This window comes from Hemiscyllium ocellatum, unplaced genomic scaffold (assembly GCF_020745735.1).
Source record: "Hemiscyllium ocellatum isolate sHemOce1 unplaced genomic scaffold, sHemOce1.pat.X.cur. scaffold_1911_pat_ctg1, whole genome shotgun sequence".
Lineage (NCBI taxonomy): Eukaryota > Metazoa > Chordata > Chondrichthyes > Orectolobiformes > Hemiscylliidae > Hemiscyllium > Hemiscyllium ocellatum.
Window position 1 is genome coordinate 7,246 of NW_026867912.1, and position 20,699 is coordinate 27,944.

The following is a 20,699-nucleotide window of genomic DNA, read 5'->3' on the forward strand; positions in this document are numbered from 1 at the left end:
AACTGGATCCTTAGTACAGCCGTAACCTGGAGGAAGTATTGCCTCACTCAGCAATTTCAACCCATACCCTGTCTCCAAGTAAGTTTCTCCCCGCTCCTTTGCCAGTGGAGGAAGGGCAGTGTAGAGTCAACCAGACTGCTGTGGGTCTGGAGTCACGTGTAAGCCAGACCAGGTAAAGGATGCAGCTGGAACGACTGAGTGTAGCCTTTCCCACAATGGCGATTCCCTTCCCTAACACAGGAGAGAGGGAATCAGATGGGGGTTTTCTCCCCCCGCACCACCCCCTCCCTGAAACAGTCTCATCGTTAGATTCCGAACTCCACATTTCTGACCGAATACCAATTCTGCATCTGTCATGGGGGGATTCAAACCCAGGTGTCCCCGGAACCGGGTTGATAGTCCAATCGATAATGCTACTCGGCCGTCACTCCTTCAATCCCCTTGCAACGGCACGTGAACTCGCTGGTGGCTCCGCAGGTTGGAGGAGTAGGTGAAGCCCTTCCCGCACTGAGAGCAGATGAACGACCTCTCCCCGGTGTGGATCCGCTGGTGGCTCCGCAGGTGGGAGGATGTGCTGAAGGCCTTCCCGCACTGAGAGCAGGTGTATGGTCTCTCCCCGGTGTGGATACTGTTAGGACGGGGGTCCCGTCCTTGCGTGTTCGTTTAGGAGGAGACCACAGACACTCAATTGTTTGGCTCAAGCAGGCTTTATTGCAGAATCGTAGCTGATAGTGAATCACCATGCATTCACTGGAGAAGGCGCGCGTTCTGCCATCCCCTTACAAAATCGCCCTTGATATACTTTTCTAAGCAAAGCTACGTGATCTCTCGCACACAAAGCGTTTCTTGTGACAGGGCCCGTTTGGCCTTGGCAGCTATCCACGAGACGGTCTCAGTCTCGTAAACAACAGTCCAGCCGCCTGTTATTGAGTTCGTATGGCCTTGGCAGCTGCGCTGAGCAGAGCCTGCCATTGCGCTCGCCTGGCCTTGGTAGTTTCAGTCTCGTAAACAGCAGTCCAGCTGCACAGGCAGTTTCGGTCAGCAGTCCAAACAACAGCTCCGCAGCGCCCCCCGATTCCCCAAGCAGCAACTACAGTTCTACCCTCCCTCGGCCTATATCCATCCCAACATTCCCTCCCTTGGCCTCTACTGAGGTGACATCAACCCATACCGCTACAAACGCAATGTCGCGCGGCAACCGGTGCCAGTGTGTCGGCGGATGCCCCACCAAACATCCCTTTGGCTTCTCCGAACACATTATGTTGACCCGACTGACCGGTTCTAGGGAAACATTAGGTCAGGGTGAAGGGGTCACTAAGCAGCATACTGTTACAAAACAAGTAACAAACAAAAATTAACAATTGGTAGGCAATTCTAGATTCTTTTCTTTTAAAAAAAAAACTACAAGAAAGGTCTCATAAGTAGATCTCAAGATTAACAAAAGTTAGGATGAGTGTAGAATGAAGGTCTGTTGTCCAAAGAACACCTAATTATACAACTACTCATTAAAATCGGTCGTATTATACCATGACATCTTGAAATAAATTTTCAAACTACTGACATCGTGTCAAATCTTTTGTAATAGGATTCAATGAGCTTTCCCTCCTTCCCAAAGGTTTGTTGTTAAGTCGGTTCTGGAAGATGCCACAAAACTAGCATTTTCCTTTGTCAAAAATACAGTGAATACAATGTACCGAGTGCACGATTTTCCTTCTATCAAGCTGCTTTGCCAGCCAGAAACTTGACCAGATTCCGGTACGGATGCAAAAGCCAGGGATCTGCTAAAGCCACAGGCCACTATTCTGAGGGCCAATGCATGACTGTGCCTATCTTAGGTTGTTCCTCGCTCGAGGAATCTTACCGTCACTGGCTAACCAGTTATCTTTACTGACCAACAAAAACCCACATCCACGTCACAGCTACTGGCTTATTACTGTGATCAGTGGCTTTTGAGACCAATCAAAACATTTTAGGAATACAAGATGTTGGCTAGGAATCTTTTGGGTAAACAATAGTTTCTTCAGTCTTGAGGCATATAGCACTTCACAATCTCTAACTGCAGCATAAAAAGCACAATTTACCTGTTGCCAATTTGAATGGGAAAAATATACAACTAGGGGGTCTTTGGACCACAGCCCTCACATTCTGAGGCCCTGAAGGAAAAGGATTAGAAATGATATAAAGCAAAATCATATATTGTCCCGCGTTTCTCTCTCAGGCATAGCTCCTCCATTCCCTCTGGTTCCGATCCCGTAATCTTTCCTTGGGGTGCCCCCATCACAGGCTCCTCCAGCACCGCTGCCTGGTATGCGGGCGGGGGGTCATCCTTTCCCGTCAGGGCACAGTCAATCTTTCGTGTCACAAGCGTCCTGATACATGGTATACAACAACCACCACAGGTAATAAAGATAGCAACAGAGATGCATAAACCAAGGGCCAGCTGTCCCAGCACAGTTCCCCATCTACCGAATGTGCTATTCAGCCAATCTATGACTGGGTTTTTAACCCCCGACTGTTGCTTCAGTTCAGTGGCTAGGGCTCGGAGTTTTGTCAAGGTCTTGGTGAGCTTGCCATCCGGGCCTGTGTTGTTTGTTATCGCAGTACAGCACGTTTCTCCAAACAGAGCACAGACCCCCCTTTTCTCGGCCAGTAACATGTCCAGGGCCATCCTATTCTGCAAGGTCATAAGGGAAGTCTGAGCAAGTTGCTCGTGGATTGCGTCAACCGCATCTCGGGTTAAGTTGGCAAGCCTTTGGACATTATAATGGATGAGATCGATTCTATTGGTGTGTTTATTTATCGTGATGGGGAAGATGGCCACAAAAAGGGGAAAGCTCTCAAAGCCGAAGGCCACCTCGTCTATTAGTTTATACTCATCAGGGATGTTTCTGGCGTGACTGATTGCATCGATCCAGACCCCATGAGGGTTCTTTAAATCCACTATTGGGTTGATGTTTCGCCTATGTCGGGCATGGGGATCGAGTCCCCGGGGCGGCTTCTGGAAGGTGTAATCACCAGGGGCTCGTGGGGACATAAAGAGCGGGGATTCAGGGTTACTAGGACACAACTCCCTTCCCAATTTAGAGGCAACCAATTGTACAGGATCCTACCTCCGCAGTACCACCACAGGTCCACTCGGCTCACCGTTAATTCGGCTGCTTCACTCTTCGTGAGGAAACGGGTTCTGTTGCAGCTGGCTTTGTCAATTGTACCAACTTGATATCCTCGGGTAAGCGATCTTGTGTGGGGTCGGAGTCCAATACCACCTTCGCTCCGCATGGGTCCTTTGATACCTGTATGGAGAATCTTACAACAGGGCAAAAACCTATCCACATCAGGATCCGGCTACTGCCCCTCATTTCCAGCCTCCCATTCAGAAAAAGACCTGTTTCTTCTTACTCTTTTCCCACTTGCCAACCAGTTTTATATCCACCTCAAACTAGATCTATTCCTACATTCTTGAACTTTACGCATTAATCCCTTATTGAGACTTTGTTAAAAGTCTTCTGAAATTCCAAATAAACCACCTCCACTGGCTCCCTTTCAGTAACTCTATTATTTACATCCTCAAAACATTCCAGTAAATTTGTCAAGCTTGACTTCCCTTTCATAAATCTATGCTGACTGTCTCCAATTCTGCTAATGGTTTCCAAATGCTCAGCTATTCAAGCTATGGATGATCCATTTACTCTGTAATCCCATGTATCTTAGGACACAGATAGAAGAGTACAGCACAGAAGATTTCCCTCCTTGCTGATCAAGAATCTATATTTAACACCACATTTTTGCAGAACAGTTCCAAAGATTCCCAATTCTCCATAAAGGAAGAAAAAATTGTTCTAATCTGTGGCCTTTGAAACAGAGACTTCCAATTTAAGATTATCCCACCAGATGAAACTTCAAACCACTCAACATCTTAAGTTTCGATTAATAACCACTCACTCTGCAAAGCTCCTGCAGATACAAACAAAGCCTGTTCTCAAAAGACAACCCATCCCTTCCAAATGCTCTCTGAACACATACACCCATTCTTAAATACAGGTGCCTAACATTGTGCCGTGTTCCAGATATGGTCTCCATAACTGCCCTCTTTTACTGAAGCATAGTCTCTTAACTTATGGGATTTAACTCCCCTCACAATAAGGAATAACATTCCAATAGCTGGACTCACTTTCTTCTAATACATTTTGATCCTTTAGCCCTATCTAAGTCCTTCTTGAAAAACATTCAATGTTTTAGACTCAACCACCTTCTGCGGCCAAATCAAATTAATTTGGGTTGGAGAGGATCGGGAAGCAGACAAGAACTAACTTAAAAGTTAACTACTGGAAGCTTTAGATGTAACAGGCGCTTCCTTACCTTAGAAAGTTTCGGCCGAAAGTTGTCTGCCAACCGATCTGCCAACTTGCTGTCTCTTCCCTCCCTGAGTCGGGGTCACCAGAATGTTAAGACGGGAGTCCCGTCCTCGCGTGTTCGTTTAGGAGGAGAGACCATAGACGCTCAATCGTTTGGCTCAAGCAGGCTTTATTGCAGAATCGTAGCTGATACAGTGAATCACCATGTATTCACTGGAGAAGGCGCGCGTTCTGCCTTCCCCCTACAAAATCGCTCTTGATATACTTTTGCTAAGCAAAGCTACGTGATCTCTCGCATACAAAGCGTTTCCTGTCACAGAGCTCGTTTGGCCTTGGCAGCTGCCCACGAGACGGTTTCAGTCTCGTAAACAACAGTCCAGCCGCCTGTTTTTGAGCTCGTTTGGCCTTGGCAGCTGCGCCGAGCAGAGCCTGTTATTGAGCTCACTCGGCCTTGGCAGCTGTTTACGAGACGGTTTCAGTCAGCGGTCCAAACAACAGCTTCGCAGCACCCCCCGATTCCCCAAGCAACAACTACAGTTCTACCCTCCCTAGACCTATATTCATCACAACACCTCCCAGGATTAAGCAAGTCCCGCAGATTCTGTGGATCACTTTATGGGCCAGAGCACTGAGTATAGGGGTTGGGGTCTGGACAGGACGTTGCTTAGGCCACTTTTGGAATACACAGGAACCTCGATTATCCAAAGGACACATGCAGGGTGTATTTCGGTCGCTTGAAGAATAGATCCCTTACAGTGTGGAAACAGGCCCAACCAGTCCACACTGACCCTCCGAAGAGTAACCCACCCAGACCCATTTCCCTCTAACTAATGTACCTAACACTACGGGTAATTTAGCATGGCCAATTCACCCTGACCTGCACATCTTTGGACTGTGGGACGGAACCGGAGCACTAGGAGGAAACCCACGCAGACGCGGGGAGAATGTGCAAACTCCACACAGTCTGTCGCCTGAGGCAGGAATGAAACCTGGGTCCCTGGTACTGAGAGGTAGCAGCGCTAACCACTGAGCCACCGTGCTGGTTCATCTAATTCTGGATAATCGAAGCTCCTCTGTATTATGTGCACTTCTGTCTATCGGAAGGATGTTGCAAAACTTGAAAGGGCTCAGAAAGATTGACAAGGATGTTGCCAGGGTTGGAGGGTTTGAGCTACAGGAGAGGCTGAACAGGCTGGGGTTGTCTTCCCTGGGACGTCGGAGGCTGAGGTTTGACTTTAAGAGAGGTTTATAAAATCATGGAGGGGCATGGATAGGGATAGACAAAGTCTTTTGCCAGAACTAGAGGGCATAGGTTTAGGGTGAGAGGGGAAAGATTTAAAAAGGGTCCTAAGGGGCAACATTTTTCACAGAGGGTGGTGTGTGCGTGCGGAATGAGCTGCCAGAGGAAGTGGTGGAGGCTGGTACAATTGCAACATTTAAAAGGCATCCACTTGGGTATCTGTGTAAGGAGGGGTTTGGAGGGATAGGGCCAATTGCTGGCAAATGGGACTTGATTAGTTGAGGATATGGAGGAGTTGGAGTTGGAGTTATTTCTGTGTTGTACATCTCTACTTCAGGAGGAAATGCGCAGTCGCAGGCTCGCAGAGCCACTGGATGCCAAGGAGATGAGAGCACAGCAACTGCAGTGACCCTCCCCCCTCCCACCCAGGGTTCAGCCCTAGGCGGTGACTCACAGCGGCTGGCCCCGTCACTTGTGCCCCCGCTGGTGCTGCAGCAGGTGCTGGGACTGAGCGAAGCCCCTCCCGCAGACAGAGCAGGTGAATGGCCTCTCCCCGTGTGGACCCGCTGGTGCCGCAGCAGGTGCTGGGACCGAGCGAAGCCCCTCCCGCAGACAGAGCAGGTGAATGGCCTCTCCCCGTGTGGACCCGCTGGTGCCGCAGCAGGGTGGACGAGCGAGGGAAGCCCTTGCCGCAGACGGAGCAGGTGAAGGGCCGCTCCCCGGTGTGGAGCAGCTGGTGGGACTGCAGGGTGGACGACTGGGTAAAGCCCTTGCCGCAGACGGAGCAGGTGAAGGGCCTCTCCCCGGTGTGGACCCGCTGGTGCCGCAGCAGGGTGGACGAGTGAGAGAAGCCCTTGCCGCACACCGAGCAGGTGAAGGGCCGCTCCCCGGTGTGGAGCAGCTGGTGGGACCGCAGGGTGGACAAGTGAGGGAAGCCCTTGCCGCAGACGGAGCAGGTGAAGGGCCGCTCCCCGGTGTGGACCCGCTGGTGCCGCAGCAGGGTGGATGAGTGAGGGAAGCCCTTGCCGCACACCGAGCAGGTGAAGGGCCGCTCCCCGGTGTGGACCCACTGGTGGGCCAGCAGGTGCGACGACTGGGTAAAGCCCTTGCTGCAGACGGAGCAGGTGAAGGGCCGCTCCCCGGCGTGGACCCGCTGGTGGGACTTCAGCTTCAACGACTTAGTGAAGGCCTTCCCGCACTCGGAGCAGACGTACGGCCTCTTGCCGTTGTGGAGCCGCTGGTGGGAAAGCAGGTGGGACGAGCGGGTGAAGCCCTTGTCGCAGACCGAGCAGCTGAATGGCCTCTCCCCGGTGTGGACCCGCTGGTGTGAGATCAGGTGGGACGACTGGGTGAAGCCCTTGCCGCAGACGGAGCAGGTGAAGGGCCGCTCCCCGGTGTGGACCCGCCGGTGCTTGAGCAGGTTGGACGAGTGAGAGAAGCCCTTGCCGCAGACGGAGCAGGTGAAGGGCCGCTCCCCGGTGTGGACCCGCTGGTGGGCCAGCAGGTTGGCCGAGTCGCTGAAGTCCTTCCCGCACTCGGAGCAGGTGAAGGGCCGCTCCCCAGTGTGGAAACGGCGGTGGATCTCCAGATCGGACGGGTAGCGGAATCCTTTCCCGCAATCCCCACACTTCCACGGTTTCTCCATGGCGCGCGGAATGCCTCCTGAGACTTCTTTGCCCACTGTGGGGAAAGCTGGCTCAGGCACGTGCCCCTGTGGTTCAGGTAAAGACGATACTTCAAGAGCCTACTGAAGCAGACAAAAACGTTCAAAGAATTTTACCCTTCTGGACTGAAAGAGGGACGTCTCTCCTGTCCCACGAATCAAGGGGCTCTGTCAGACCTTCACATGGTACTCCGTTGGGGAGCTCTACCTGCAAAGCTGCTCTTCTCATATCCTGTGAAAAGGGGATTACAAAAGTCATTGCTGCCTGCACATGACAGGAATTCAGAACAGATCATTCTAGTTTCTGTAGAACTTCCCTAAAACAATCAAGTTACAATATGCAGATGCCAGTGTTGGGCTGGGGTGTACAAAAGGTAAAAAAAAAAATCACACATCACCAGGTTGTAGTCCATTAGATTTGTTTAGAAGTTCGAGCTTTCAGAGCTCTGCACCTTCATCAGGTAGCTAGTGTTGGGACGAAATAACGTCCAAGCGTGTTCTTTTAAGGAGAGACCACACTTACCCAATTATTTGATATAATTGGAGGTACATTTATTTAGCTGCAGAAACTTAGCTGTTACAGCGAAGCACGAAAGAAAGATCGAATGGTTCGCTGGAGAAAATGTACAAGTTCTGAAAATCTATCGATAAGCTCCGTTAGGTATACTATTTTCTAATCTCAATGCATGCAACGTGATCTTTCACAAACAAAAGCCTTCTTCAAAATGGTATAATTTGCAAACAAATGTTCTATGTATTCTGGAAACATTTTTACAAAGGCTTTACATATATTTGAGACATTCTGTATCATAGACACAAAGAATTACTATGATTGAGACATTTTTCCTAGTCTTATTATCACATAGTTTACCTTAATCTAATCACTTAGTTTAGCAGGCAAAATTGACCTTGCTGATGTTCTTTCATTTGAACATCAGCTTTGTTAGTTGTCATGGCAACAAGCCCAGAATTAAAATTACTTTGATCATCATTTTAAACTATAGGTTCACAGTGCCCCCCAATGTCCTAAGAAGTAACTACATCTCTATCCTACCTAACACTAGTAAAACCTCCAGGCGAAAAAGACAGCAGATGCTGGAGATCAGAGTGATGCTGGAAAAGCACAGCAGGTCAGGCAGCATCCGAGGAGCAGGGAAAAAAAATCGACGTTTCAGGCAAAAGCCCTTCATCAGGAATGAGAAAAGAATGAGGACACTTTCCTCATTCCTGAAGAAGGGCTCATGCCCGAAACCTCGATTCTCCTGCTCCTCGGATGCTGCCTGACCTGCTACGCTTTTCCAGCAATACATTTCCATTATCTGAAATATTAACAAGTTGCCTGATGAAGTAGTGTCTCTCTGAAAGCCAGTGCTTCCAATTAAACCTGTTGGACTATAACCTAGAATTGAAAAGGTGCTGCTGGAAAAGCTCAGCAAGTCAGACAGCATCCAAGGAACAGAAGATTCGACGTTTCAGGCATAAGCCCTGAAGAAGGGCTCTGGCCCGAAACGTCGAATCTCCTGTTCCTTGGATGCTGCCTGACCTGCTGAGCTTTTCCAGCAACACATTTTCAGCTCTGATCTCCAGCATCTGCAGACCTCATTTTCTCCTATAACCTAGAGTTGTGTGATTTTTAACTTTAAAAAGTGTTGCAAATCTCCACACACACACACTTTTCTTCAATTCTCACTCTGCTGTTTCTGATATTACCCATCCCCCAGTATTGTCCAGAAAGGGACTTATTACCTAAAAAAGCTGTAAATCTCCATCCCACACACTCTTTAACTCTTGCTGTACCTAATATCCCACCTCCCCCCATACTCCAGCAGGGTCTGATTGATGCTCATTGACTGAGCCACACTCACCTCTTCCTGGACACAGGGACCCTCCAGACCAACACAACATCAGCTCCCCTTAACCCCCCCCCGCAACGGCGCATGTGCAGGAACAACCGGTCACGTGAATCGAGGGACCGCCTTCGTCACAAAGGCCGCGCGTTGATTGGACGGAGCGTGCGGCGTTGCAGCCTTTCCTATTGGTCCACCGCTTGTCTTTATGACGCCCACGTGACCTCTCTCCTCCTCCTCCCCCCGCACGCCCACCCCTTCACCTCGACAAGGGGAGGCATGACCAATGGGGAGCCTTGGAGGACCGGAAGGAAGGCCGTCCTCCTACCAATCAGAGCATCCCGTCATTGTCTGAATGCGGAAGTTGGATCATGAGCTCCTGCTGCTCTCTCTCTGAATGAAGATTGAGTGTTACCCCAGACTGCACCAACCTCTGTGAGTACAGCACCCTCTCTTCTCACCCCTCCTATTCCATTTCTTTTCTCATTTTGGGATTAAACTGTTGGTTTGTAGGAAGTGAAGTGAAAGGAGGTGAACTCAGGAAATGTGCATATGCTGGATCGCTCTCTCTGTCTCTCTCGTGTCCTTCATCAGGAATTGCGGAGGGGTTGGGGGGGTGGAAAGGGTGCTGAGAGGTAAATAGGAAGGTGGGAGTGGGGCTGGGGGTAAGGTAGATGCAGGTGGGGGGGGGTGGTGATGGTGACAGGGTGGAGCAGATTGGTGGGAAGGAAGATGGACAGGTGGGACCCTCCAACCATACAGGATCAATATTGATTTCACCAGTTTCCTCATTCCGACACCCCCCCCCCGCCCACTCCCAGATACAACCCTCGAACTTGGGACTGCTCTTTTGAAGTGTCCCACCTGTCCATCTGCCTTCCCATCTATCTGCTCCACCCTCCTCTCTGACCTGTCACCTTCTTCCCCTGCTTTCATCTACCCATAGCATTCTCAGCTCCCTTCCCCCAGTCCCACCTCCCTCCCATTTATCTCTCAGTCCCTTTGGGACCACCCCACATTCCTAATCAAGGGGTTATGCCCAAAATGTCAAACCTCCTGCTCCTCAGATGCTGGCTGACCTGCTGTACTCTTGCAGCACCAGACATTTTGGTGCTTATTTGTCTGGATGTTCTGATGTGACCCATTCGCAGATGTGAAGTCACATTCGAGAAAAACTCCTTCATGGAATGTGGGCTTTTTTTTTGGCAAGGCCAACAATGTTTTCGTCCCTAACTGCCCTTCAGACAAGAGGATTGCCAGACTTTAGGGGGCATTTTAAAAGTCAAGCACGTGAGCCATCATATGCAGGCAGCACCAAGTTAATGCTAGTGGGTTTCCTTCCCTGAAGAGCGTTATTGAATCAAATGGGTTTTCAGAAAAGTTTCATTCTCTCAATGACTGAGACTAGTTTTCAATTCAGATTTAAAAAAAATACATTTAATTTCCCCAATGTTTGTTTTTACTGGTATTTGAACCCATGAGCCCAGATTATTTGCCTGGGGCCTCTGGATTGCTGGTCCAGTGTTGTTGTTATAACATCACTGACTCGCCTGGACAGCATTGAGAGTCATACAGATGTATAGCACACAAAGAGACCCTATGTGCAACTGGTGCATGCCGAGCACATAGCCAAAATTGATCTAATCCGATGTGCCAGCACGTCCCTCCAAACCCTTCCCATTCATATTCCCATCCAGATGCCGTTTAAATGTTGCAATTGTCCCAGCCACCACCACTTCCTCTGGCAGCTCATTCCATACACGCACCACCCTCTGACTGACAAAGTTGCCCCTCAGGTCCTTTTTATGTCTTTTCCCCTCTCACCTCTAGTTCTGGACTCTCCCACCCCAGGGAAAAGACCTTGTCTATTCACCCTATCCATGCCCCTCATTATTTTATAAACCTCAATAAGGTCAGCCCTCAGCCTCCGATGCTCCAGGGAAAACAGCCCCAGCTTATTTAGCCACTCCCGATAGCTCAAACCCTGGCAACATCTTTGTTAACATTTTCTGAACCCTTTCAAGTTTCGTTTAACTGAACAGTAAAAGTCATACTGGACAGGGATATATCATAGTGTTACTGTGCAATATGTATTTATTTACGGCTGTATAAATTTGATTTATAATTATTTCTAGTTATATCATAGTGTTGTAGCCATGTTATGTATTCCAAGTTTGGGAGAAGATTTGTAGCTCGGCTGCTCGTTGTTGTGGTTCTGTTTGCCGAGCTGGGAATTTGTGTTGCAGACGTTTCGTCCCCTGTTTGGGTGACATCCTCAGTGCTTGGGAGTCTCCTGTGAAGCACTTCTGTGTTGTTTCCTCCGGCATTTATAGTGGTTTGTCTCTGCCGCTTCCGATTGTCAGTTCCAGCTGTCCGCTGCAGTGGCCGGTATATTGGGTCCAGGTCGATGTGTTTATTGATTGAATCTGTGGGTGAGTGCCATGCCTCCAGGAATTCCCTGGCTGTTCTCTGTTTGGCTTGTCCTGTAATAGTAGTGTTATGGATGCGGATCATTAGCTGTCTTCCTGTTTGTCCTATGTAGTGTTTTGTGCAGTCCTTATTGTGTACAAAATCCCATGCAAGGCCTGCACAAAACACTACATAGGACAAACAGGAAGACAGCTAACGATCCACATCCATGAATACCAACTAGCCACGAAACGACACGACCAGCTATCCTTGGTGGCCATACACGCAGATGACAAGCAACATGAATTCGACTGGGATAACACTACTATTATAGGACAAACCAAACTACTATTATAGGAAGAGAGGGGGGGGCAGATAACTAGGTTAGCAAACTGCAAGAGGGTGGCATGATGGCTCAGTAGGTAGCACCGATGCCTCATAGTGCCAGATTGGCAACTAAATATCCCAGGATATCGATGCTTCAGGTGGGATAGAGAGGGAGGTGAAGGAGTTGTATTACTGGTCAGAGAGGCTATCACAGCTGTGCTGAAGGAGGGCACTATTAAGGACTCGAGCAGTGAGGTAATATGGGAAAAGTCCTGGGGAAAACTGATGTAGAGAGAGATCTGTGTGTTCAGGCCCATTGTTCCCTGAAGATGGCAATGCAGGTCAGTAGAGTGGTCAAGGCGGCATATGGCACACTTTCCTTCATCGGACAGAGTATTGTGTACAAGAGTTGGCAGGTCATGTTACAGTTATACAAGACTTTGTTTCGGCCAGATTTGGAATACCACGTACAGTTCTGGTCGCCACATTACCAAATGGATGTGGATGCTTTGGAGAGGGTGCAGAGGAGGTTCACCAGGATGTTACCTGGTATGGAGGATGCTAACTATGAAGAGAGGTTGAATAGATCAGGATTATTTTCATTGGAAAGACGGAGGTTAAGGGGGGACCAGATTGAGGCCAACAAAATCATGAGAAGTATAGACAGGGTGGATAGCAAGAAATGTTTTTCCCCAGAGTGGAGGACTCAGTTACCTGGGGTCATGAGTTCAAAGTGAGAGGGGAAAGATTTAAGATATCTATGGAAAGTTCTTTACGCAGAGGGTGCTGGATACCTGGAATGTGTTGCCAGCGGAGATGGTAGGGACGGGAACAATGGCGTCATTTAAGATGTATCTCAACAGATACATGAAAGGGCAGGGAGCAGAGGGATACAGATCCTGAGAAAATAGGCAGCAGGTTTAGATAGAGGATCTGGATCGGTGTAGGCTTGGAGGGCCGAAGGGCCTGTTCCTGTGCTGGAATATTCTTTATTCTATCGGGAAAAGACACCTGCCACTCACCTCATCAATGGCCCTCCTGATTTTACAAAGTGTTATAAAGTGTGCTGGACACTCAATGGAATAGAGGCTATTGTATTTGACTCTGATCTATCTGTGGCCATTGGGAAGACGTTTCCATTGGTAGGAGAGACCAGGAGCCGAGGGCACAGCCTTAGACCTTTTAGAACGGAGATAAGCAGAAACCTCTTCAGACAGAGAGTGGGGAATCTGTGGAATTCACTGCCACAGGAGGCTGGGAGGCCAGGTCACGGAGGGTATTTAAGACCGAAATAGATGGGACAAACATGATTTACCATCCGGTGTGAAAGGAGTGCACTTCCTCAGCTCCTGCAGATCTTTGGCCCGGGGAACGTGCAGTCCCAGCCTCAAACAGCATCGGTCCCACGGGAAGCAAAGGGAGTGAGAGCGGCCAGTCCGGCAGAAAGGAAGCCTCGCTCCCTTCCCGCTTCACCCACTGTCTTCGAACGGGGCACAATACCCCCACGGGGCACGATCCCCCCCAGTCCTGGGGGGGATTCGCTGCAGACTTCAACTCCGTGCGATCACGTTGGGAAGGCGCCTGTGCGTCCGCAGGGTCGGCGATCGATTGAAGGCCTTGCCGCCCCCGGGGCAGGTGAGAGGCCTCTCCCTGGTGTGTGGAGGCGCCGGTGCGTCTGCAGGTGGGACAGCTGGGTGAAGGCCTTGCCACACTCGGGGCAGGGGTACGGCCTGTCCCCGGTGTGGACCCGCCGGTGCCTCAGCAGCTTGGAGGACCCAACGAAGGCCTTGCCGGACTCGGGGCAGGAGAACGGCCTCTCCCCGGTGTGACCGCGCCAGTGGATCTCCAGCTCAGAGGGGACTCGAAACCCCTTCCCGCATTCCCCACACTTCCACGGTTTCCCCACGGCGCGGGCTCCCTCCAGGTTCGACGCTCCCTCTGACGTCCCACTCTGCTGCGGGGGCCGGCTGGCTAACTCTCCGCTCCGGTAAAGCTCCCTCCACCCTCGAACAGCGGCATCTCAGTGCTTTACCAGTCAGATCTCTGGAAGCAGGCGGGACAATCCTCCTTCTCCACTCAAAAGATCGATAAAATTCCAGTCCCAATGAGTCAAGCTGGCTGAGGCAATTAGTTCAAGATATGCAGGTAAATCCTCCTGTGAAAGCCTGTAAATTAGAAAGTCATCGCTGTCAGTATCACGTAGAATCTCAGAGTTTAACAGATCGATTTCACGGAATATTCATTCCACGCCCATAACCCAAAACCTGTGAGTCTCCATCCCACACACTCTCCCTACTGCCGTACCTAATACGCTCCCTCCCAATTTTTCTGATTCCTGACATTTGGCAGATCTAGCTCCAAGAAAAGTTAAGAATTAGAACCTCTACAGTGTGGAAACAGGCCCTTCGGCCCAACAAGTCCAGACCGACCCTGTGATGAGTATCCCACCCAGACCCATTCCCCTATATTTACCCCTGACACGTGCACCTAAGCTACACATCCCTGAACACTCTGGGCAATTTAGTACGGCCAACCCACCCTCACCTGTACAAGGTTGGACTGTGGGAGGAAACCGGAGCACTCCGGGGAAACCCACACGGAGAGTCGCCCGAGGCTGGAATTGAACCCAGGTCCCTGGCACTATGAGGCATCGGTGCTACCTACTGAGCCATCATGCCACCCTCATGCAGTTTGCTAACCTAGTTATCTGCCCCCCAACTCTCTTTCTACCATGTTGACAGACCAAGATGTGGGGGGGAAGGGAAAGAGAATCAGAGCAAGAACTTTGCTTTGGTAACAAGACCTAGAACATGCTCGCTCTGAGGATGACTGGAGTGGAGTCGCTCAATACCCAAGTGAGACTGGAGGGACCCTATAGAGGAATACACTTACAGGACTCTGTGGATATAGAGAGGAATGAGTCTGACTAGATTCATCCACAGAGTCAGCATTGAGCCCAGTATTCTCCTGTCCTGTAACGGGTATGACTGGAAATACATGACATGTTGTGGTTCTGTTCGCCGAGCTGGGAATTTGTGTTGCAGACGTTTCGTCCCCTGTCTAGGTGACATCCTCAGTGCGTGGGAGTCTCCTGTGAAGCGCTTCTGTCATCTTTCCTCCGGCATTTATAGTGGTTTCTCTCTGCCCGCTTCCGGTTGTCAGTTCCAGCTGTCCGCTGCAGTGGTCGGTATATTGGGTCCAGGTCGATGTGCTTATTGATTGAATCTGTGGATGAGTGCCATGCGTCTAGGAATTCCCTGGCTGTTCTCGGTTTGGCTTGTCCTATAATAGTAGTGTTGTCCCAGTCGAATTCATGTTGCTGGTCATCTGCGTGTGTGGCCACCAAGGATAGCTGGTCGTGTCGTTTCGTGGCTAGTTGGTACTCATGGATGCGGATCGTTAGCTGTCTTCCTGTTTGTCCTATGTAGTGTTTTGTGCAGGCCTTGCATGGGATTTTGTACACAATAAGGACTGCACAAAACACTACATAGGGCAAACAGGAAGACAGCTAATGATCCACATCCATAACACTACTATTACAGGACAAGCCAAACAGAGAACAGCCAGGGAATTCCTAGAGGCATGGCACTCACCCACAGATTCAATCAATAAACACATCGACTTGGACCCAATATACCGGCCACTGCAGCGGACAGCTGGAACTGACAACCGGAAGCGGCAGAGACAAACCACTATAAATGCCGGAGGAAACAACACAGAAGTGTTTCACAGGAGACTCCCAAGCACTGAGGATGTCACCTAGACAGGGGACGAAGTGTCTGCAACACAAATTCCCAGCTCGGCAAACAGAACCACAACAACGAGCAGCCGAGCTACAAATCCTCTCCCAAACTTGGAATACATAACATGGCTACAACACTATGATATAACTAGAAATAATTATAAATCAAATTTATACAGTCGTAAATAAATACATATTGCATAGTAACACTATGATATATCCCTGTCCAGTATGACTTTTACTGTTCAGTTAAACGAAACTTGACGGGGTTCAGAAAATGTTTACAAAGATGTTGCCAGGGTTTGAGCTATAGGGAGTGGCTAAATAAGCTGGGGCTGTTTTCCCTGGAGCATCGGAGGCTGAGGGCTGACCTTATTGAGGTTTATAAAATAATGAGGGGCATGGATAGGGTGAATAGACAAGGTCTTTTCCCTGGGGTGGGAGAGTCCAGAACTAGAGGTGAGAGGGGAAAAGACATAAAAAGGATCTAAGGGGCATCTTTGTCAGTCAGAGGGTGGTGCGTGTATGGAATGAGCTGCCAGAGGAAGTGGTGGAGGCTGGGACAATTGCAACATTTAAAAGGCATCTGGATGGGAATATGAATGGGAAGGGTTTGGAGGGACGTGCTGGCACATCGGACTAGATCAATTTTGGCTATGTGCTCGGCATGCACCAGTTGCACATAGGGTCTCTTTGTGTGCTATACATCTGTATGACTCTCAATGCTGTCCAGGCGAGTCAGTGATGTTATAACAACAACACTGGACCAGCAATCCAGAGGCCCCAGGCAAATAATCTGGGCTCATGGGTTCAAATACCAGTAAAAACAAACATTGGGGAAATTAAATGTATTTTTTTAAATCTGAATTGAAAACTAGTCTCAGTCATTGAGAGAATGAAACTTTTCTGAAAACCCATTTGATTCAATAACGCTCTTCAGGGAAGGAAACCCGTCAGCATTAACTTGGTGCTGCCTGCATATGATGGCTCACGTGCTTGACTTTTAAAATGCCCCCTAAAGTCTGGCAATCCTCTTGTCTGAAGGGCAGTTAGGGACAAAAACATTGTTGGCCTTGCCAAAAAAAAAGCCCACATTCCATGAAGGAGTTTTTCTCGAATGTGACTTCACATCTGCGAATGGGTCACATCAGAACATCCAGACAAATAAGCACCAAAATGTCTGGTGCTGCAAGAGTACAGCAGGTCAGCCAGCATCTGAGGAGCAGGAGGTTTGACATTTTGGGCATAACCCCTTGATTAGGAATGTGGGGTGGGCCCAAAGGGGCTGAGAGATAAATGAGAGGGAGGTGGGACTGGGGGAAGGGAGCTGAGAATGCTATGGGTAGATGAAAGCGGGGGAAGAAGGTGACAGGTCAGAGAGGAGGGTGGAGCAGATAGATGGGAAGGCAGATGGACAGGTGGAACAGTTCAAAAGAGCAGTCCCAAGTTCGAGGGTTGTATCTGGGATTGGGCTGGGGGGGGGGGGGGAAGAGAGAGAGAGAATGAGGAAACTGGTGAAATCAATATTGATCCTGTATGGTTGGAGGGTCCCAATGCAGAGGCATTCTTCCTCCAGGTATCAGGTGGCCTAGGACCCTGCAACCACATGGCATCAACATCGATATCACCAGTTTCCTCACATTCCCTCCCCCCTCCCACCCCAGCTCCACCCTTCAACTCAGCACCACACTCTTGAACTGTCTCACCTGTCCATCTTCCTTCCCACCAATCTGCTCCACCCTGTCGCCATCAACCCCACCCAACCTGCATCTACCTTACCCCCAGCCCCACTCCCACCTTCCTATTTATCTCTCAGCACCCTTTCCACCCCCCTCCCCCTCCGCAATTCCTGATGAAGGACACGAGAGAGACAGAGACACACAGAGATACAGACACCGAGACACAGACACAGAGGGACAGAGACAGCGATCCAGACCAATGCATCCAGCATATGCACCTTTCCTGAGTTCACCTCCTTTCACTTCACTTCCTACAAACCAACAGTTTAATCCCAAAATGAGAAAAGAAATGGAATAGGAGGGGTGAGAAGAGAGGGTGCTGTACTCACAGAGGTTGGTGCAGTCTGGGGTAACACTCAATCTTCATTCAGAGAGAGAGAGAGAGAGCAGCAGGAGCTCATGATCCAAGTTCCGCATTCAAACATTGAGGGGATGCTCTGATTGGTAGGAGGACCAGCCTTCCTTCCGGTCCTCCACGGCTCCCCATTGGTCAGGCCTCCCCGTGTCGAGTGAAGGGAGGGGCGCGTGGGGTGTGGAGGAGGGGAGAGGTCACGTGGGCGTCACAAAGACCAGTGCCGCCGCGTGACGCACGGCGTGGTGGACCATTGGGAAAGGCTGGAACGCCGCACGGACGGGCGCTCCGTCCAATCAACGCGCGGCCTTTGTGACGACGGCGGTCCCTCCATTCACGTGACCGGTTGCTCCTGCACATGCGCCGTTGCGGGGGGGCGGTTAAGGGGAGCTGATGTTGTGTTGGTCTGGAGGGTCCATGTATCCAGGAAGAGGTGAGTGTGGCTCAGTCAATGAGCATCAGTCAGACCCTGCTGGAGCATGGGGGGAGGTGGGATATTAGGTACAGCAAGAGTTAAAGAGTGTGTGGGATGGAGATTTACAGCTTTTTTAGGTAATAAGTCCCTTTCTGGACAATACTGGGGGATGGGTAATATCAGAAACAGCAGAGTGAGAATTGAAGAAAAGTGTGTATGTCGGGTGGAGATTTGCAACACTTTTTTTTAAAGTTAAAAATCACACAACTCTAGGTTATAGGAGAAAATGAGGTCTGCAGATGCTGGAGATCAGAGCTGAAAATGTGTTGCTGGAAAAGCTCAGCAGGTCAGGCAGCATCCAAGGAACAGGAGATTCGACGTTTCGGGCATAAGCCCTTCTTCAGGAATGAGGAAAGTGTCCTCATTCTTTCCTCATTCCTGATGAAGGGCTTTTGCCTGAAACGTCTTTTTTTTTCCCTGCTCCTCGGATGCTGCCTGACCTGCTGTGCTTTTCCAGCACCACTCTGATCTCCAGCATCTGCCGTCTTTTTCGCCTGGAGGTTTTACTAGCTACCTGATGAAGGTGCAGAGCTCTGAAAGCTCGAACTTCTAAACAAATCTAATGGACTACAACCTGGTGATGTGATTTTTTTTTACCTTTGTACACCCCAGCCCAACACTGGCATCTGCATATTGTAACTTGATTGTTTTAGGGAAGTTCTACAGAAACTAGAATGATCTGTTCTGAATTCCTGTCATGTGCAGGCAGCAATGACTTTTGTAATCCCCTTTTCACAGGATATGAGAAGAGCAGCTTTGCAGGTAGAGCTCCCCAATGGAGTACCATGTGAAGGTCTGACAGAGCCCCTTGATTCGTGGGACAGGAGAGACGTCCCTCTTTCAGTCCAGAAGGGGCAAATTCTTTGAACATTTTTGTCTGCTTCAGTAGGCTCTTAAAGTATCGTCTTTACCTGAACCACAGGGGCACGTGCCTGAGCCAGTTTGCCCACTGTGGGGAAAGGAAGTCTCAGGAGGCATTCCGCGCGCCATGGAGAAACCGTGGAAGTGTGGGGATTGCGGGAAAGGATTCCGCTACCCATCCGATCTGGAGATCCACCGCCGTGTCCACACTGGGGAGAGGCCGTTCAGCTGCTCGGTGTGCGGCAAGGGCTTCTCTGACTCGTCCACCCTGCTGACCCACCAGCGGGTCCACACCGGGGAGCGGCCCTTCACCTGCTCCGTCTGCGGCAAGGGCTTCACCCAGTCGTCCAACCTGCTGACCCACCAGCGGATCCACACTGGGGAGCGGCCCTTCACCTGCTCCGTCTGCGGCAAGAGCTTCACCCAGTCGTCCAACCTGCTGACCCACCAGCGGGTCCACACCGGCGAGGTGGCCTTCACCTGCTCGGTGTGCGGCAAGGGCTTCCCTCACTCGTCCACCCTGCTGCGGCACCAGTGGGTCCACACCGGGGAGCGGCCCTTCACCTGCTCCGTCTGCGGAAAGGGCTTCCCTCACTCGTCCGCCCTGCTGTCCCACCAGCGGGTCCACACCGGGGAGAGGCCGTTCAGCTGCTCTGTCTGCGGCAAGGGCTTCACCCAGTCGTCCGCCCTGCTGACCCACCAGCAGGTCCACACCGGCGAGGGGGCCTTCACCTGCTCGGTGTGCGGCAAGGGCTTCCCTCACTCGTCCACCCTGCTGCGGCACCAGCGGGTCCACACCGGGGAGCGGCCCTTCACCTGCTCGGTGTGCGGCAAGGGCTTCACCCGGTCATCCAACCTGCTGACCCACCAGCAGGTCCACACCGGGGAGCGGCCCTTCACCTGCTCGGTCTGCGGCAAGGGCTTCACCCGCTCGTCCCGCCTGTTCTCACACCAGCGGGTCCACACCGGGGAGAGGCCGTTCACCTGCCCCGAGTGCGGCAAGGGCTTCACCTGCTCCTCCAACCTGCTGTCGCACCGGCGGCTTCACAGCGGCGAGCACTCGTTCATCTGATCCGTCTGCGGCAAGGGCTTCACCCGGCTGACCAACCTGCGGACACACCAGCGGGTCCACACCGGGGAGTGGCCATTCACCTGCCCCGTCTGCGAGAGGGGCTTCGCTCACTCCCAGCACCTGCTGCGGTACCAGCGGGGGCACAAGTGACGGGGCCAGCTGCTGTGAGTCACCGCCCAGGGCTGAACCCTGGGTGGGAGGGTGGAGGGTCACTGCAGTTGCTGTGCTCCCATCTGCTTGGCAGCCAGTGGCTCTGCGAGCCTGCGACTGCGCATTTCCTCCTGAAGTAGAGATGTACAACAAAGAAACAGACCCTTCGCTCCAACTCCTCCATATCCTCAACTAATCAAGTCCCATTTGCCAGCAATTGGCCCTATCCCTCCAAACCCCTCCTTACACAGATACCCAAGTGGTTGCCTTTTAAATGTTGCAATTGTACCAGCCTCCACCACTTCCTCTGACAGCTCATTCCACACGCGCACACACCACCCTTTGTGTGAAAAATGTTGCCCCTTAGGACCCTTTTTAAATCTTTCCCCTCTCACCCTAAACCTATGCCCTCTAGTACTGGCAAAAGACTTTGTCTATCCCTATCTATGCCCCTCATAATTTTATAA

General features: G+C 50.8%; 1 protein-coding gene and 1 pseudogene across 1 annotated transcript; one reads left to right on the forward strand and one right to left on the reverse strand.

Annotated features, from left to right (window-relative positions):
- Positions 1-202: 202 nt before the first annotated feature.
- On the reverse strand, positions 203-17,724 carry LOC132810765 (zinc finger protein ZFP2-like). The gene is made up of 6 exons (XM_060822707.1): positions 17,652-17,724; positions 6,266-7,490; positions 4,729-4,813; positions 3,111-3,293; positions 2,514-3,021; positions 203-628 (listed from the first exon to the last, which is right to left on the reverse strand). The coding sequence occupies exons 2-6, from the start codon at positions 7,238-7,240 to the stop codon at positions 433-435; spliced, it is 1,947 nt and encodes a 648-aa protein (XP_060678690.1). The 5' UTR covers positions 7,241-7,490; positions 17,652-17,724; the 3' UTR covers positions 203-432.
- Positions 17,725-19,046: 1,322 nt separating this feature from the next.
- Positions 19,047-20,699, forward strand: part of LOC132810763 (zinc finger protein 850-like) — a 46,023-nt pseudogene continuing 44,370 nt past the window's right edge.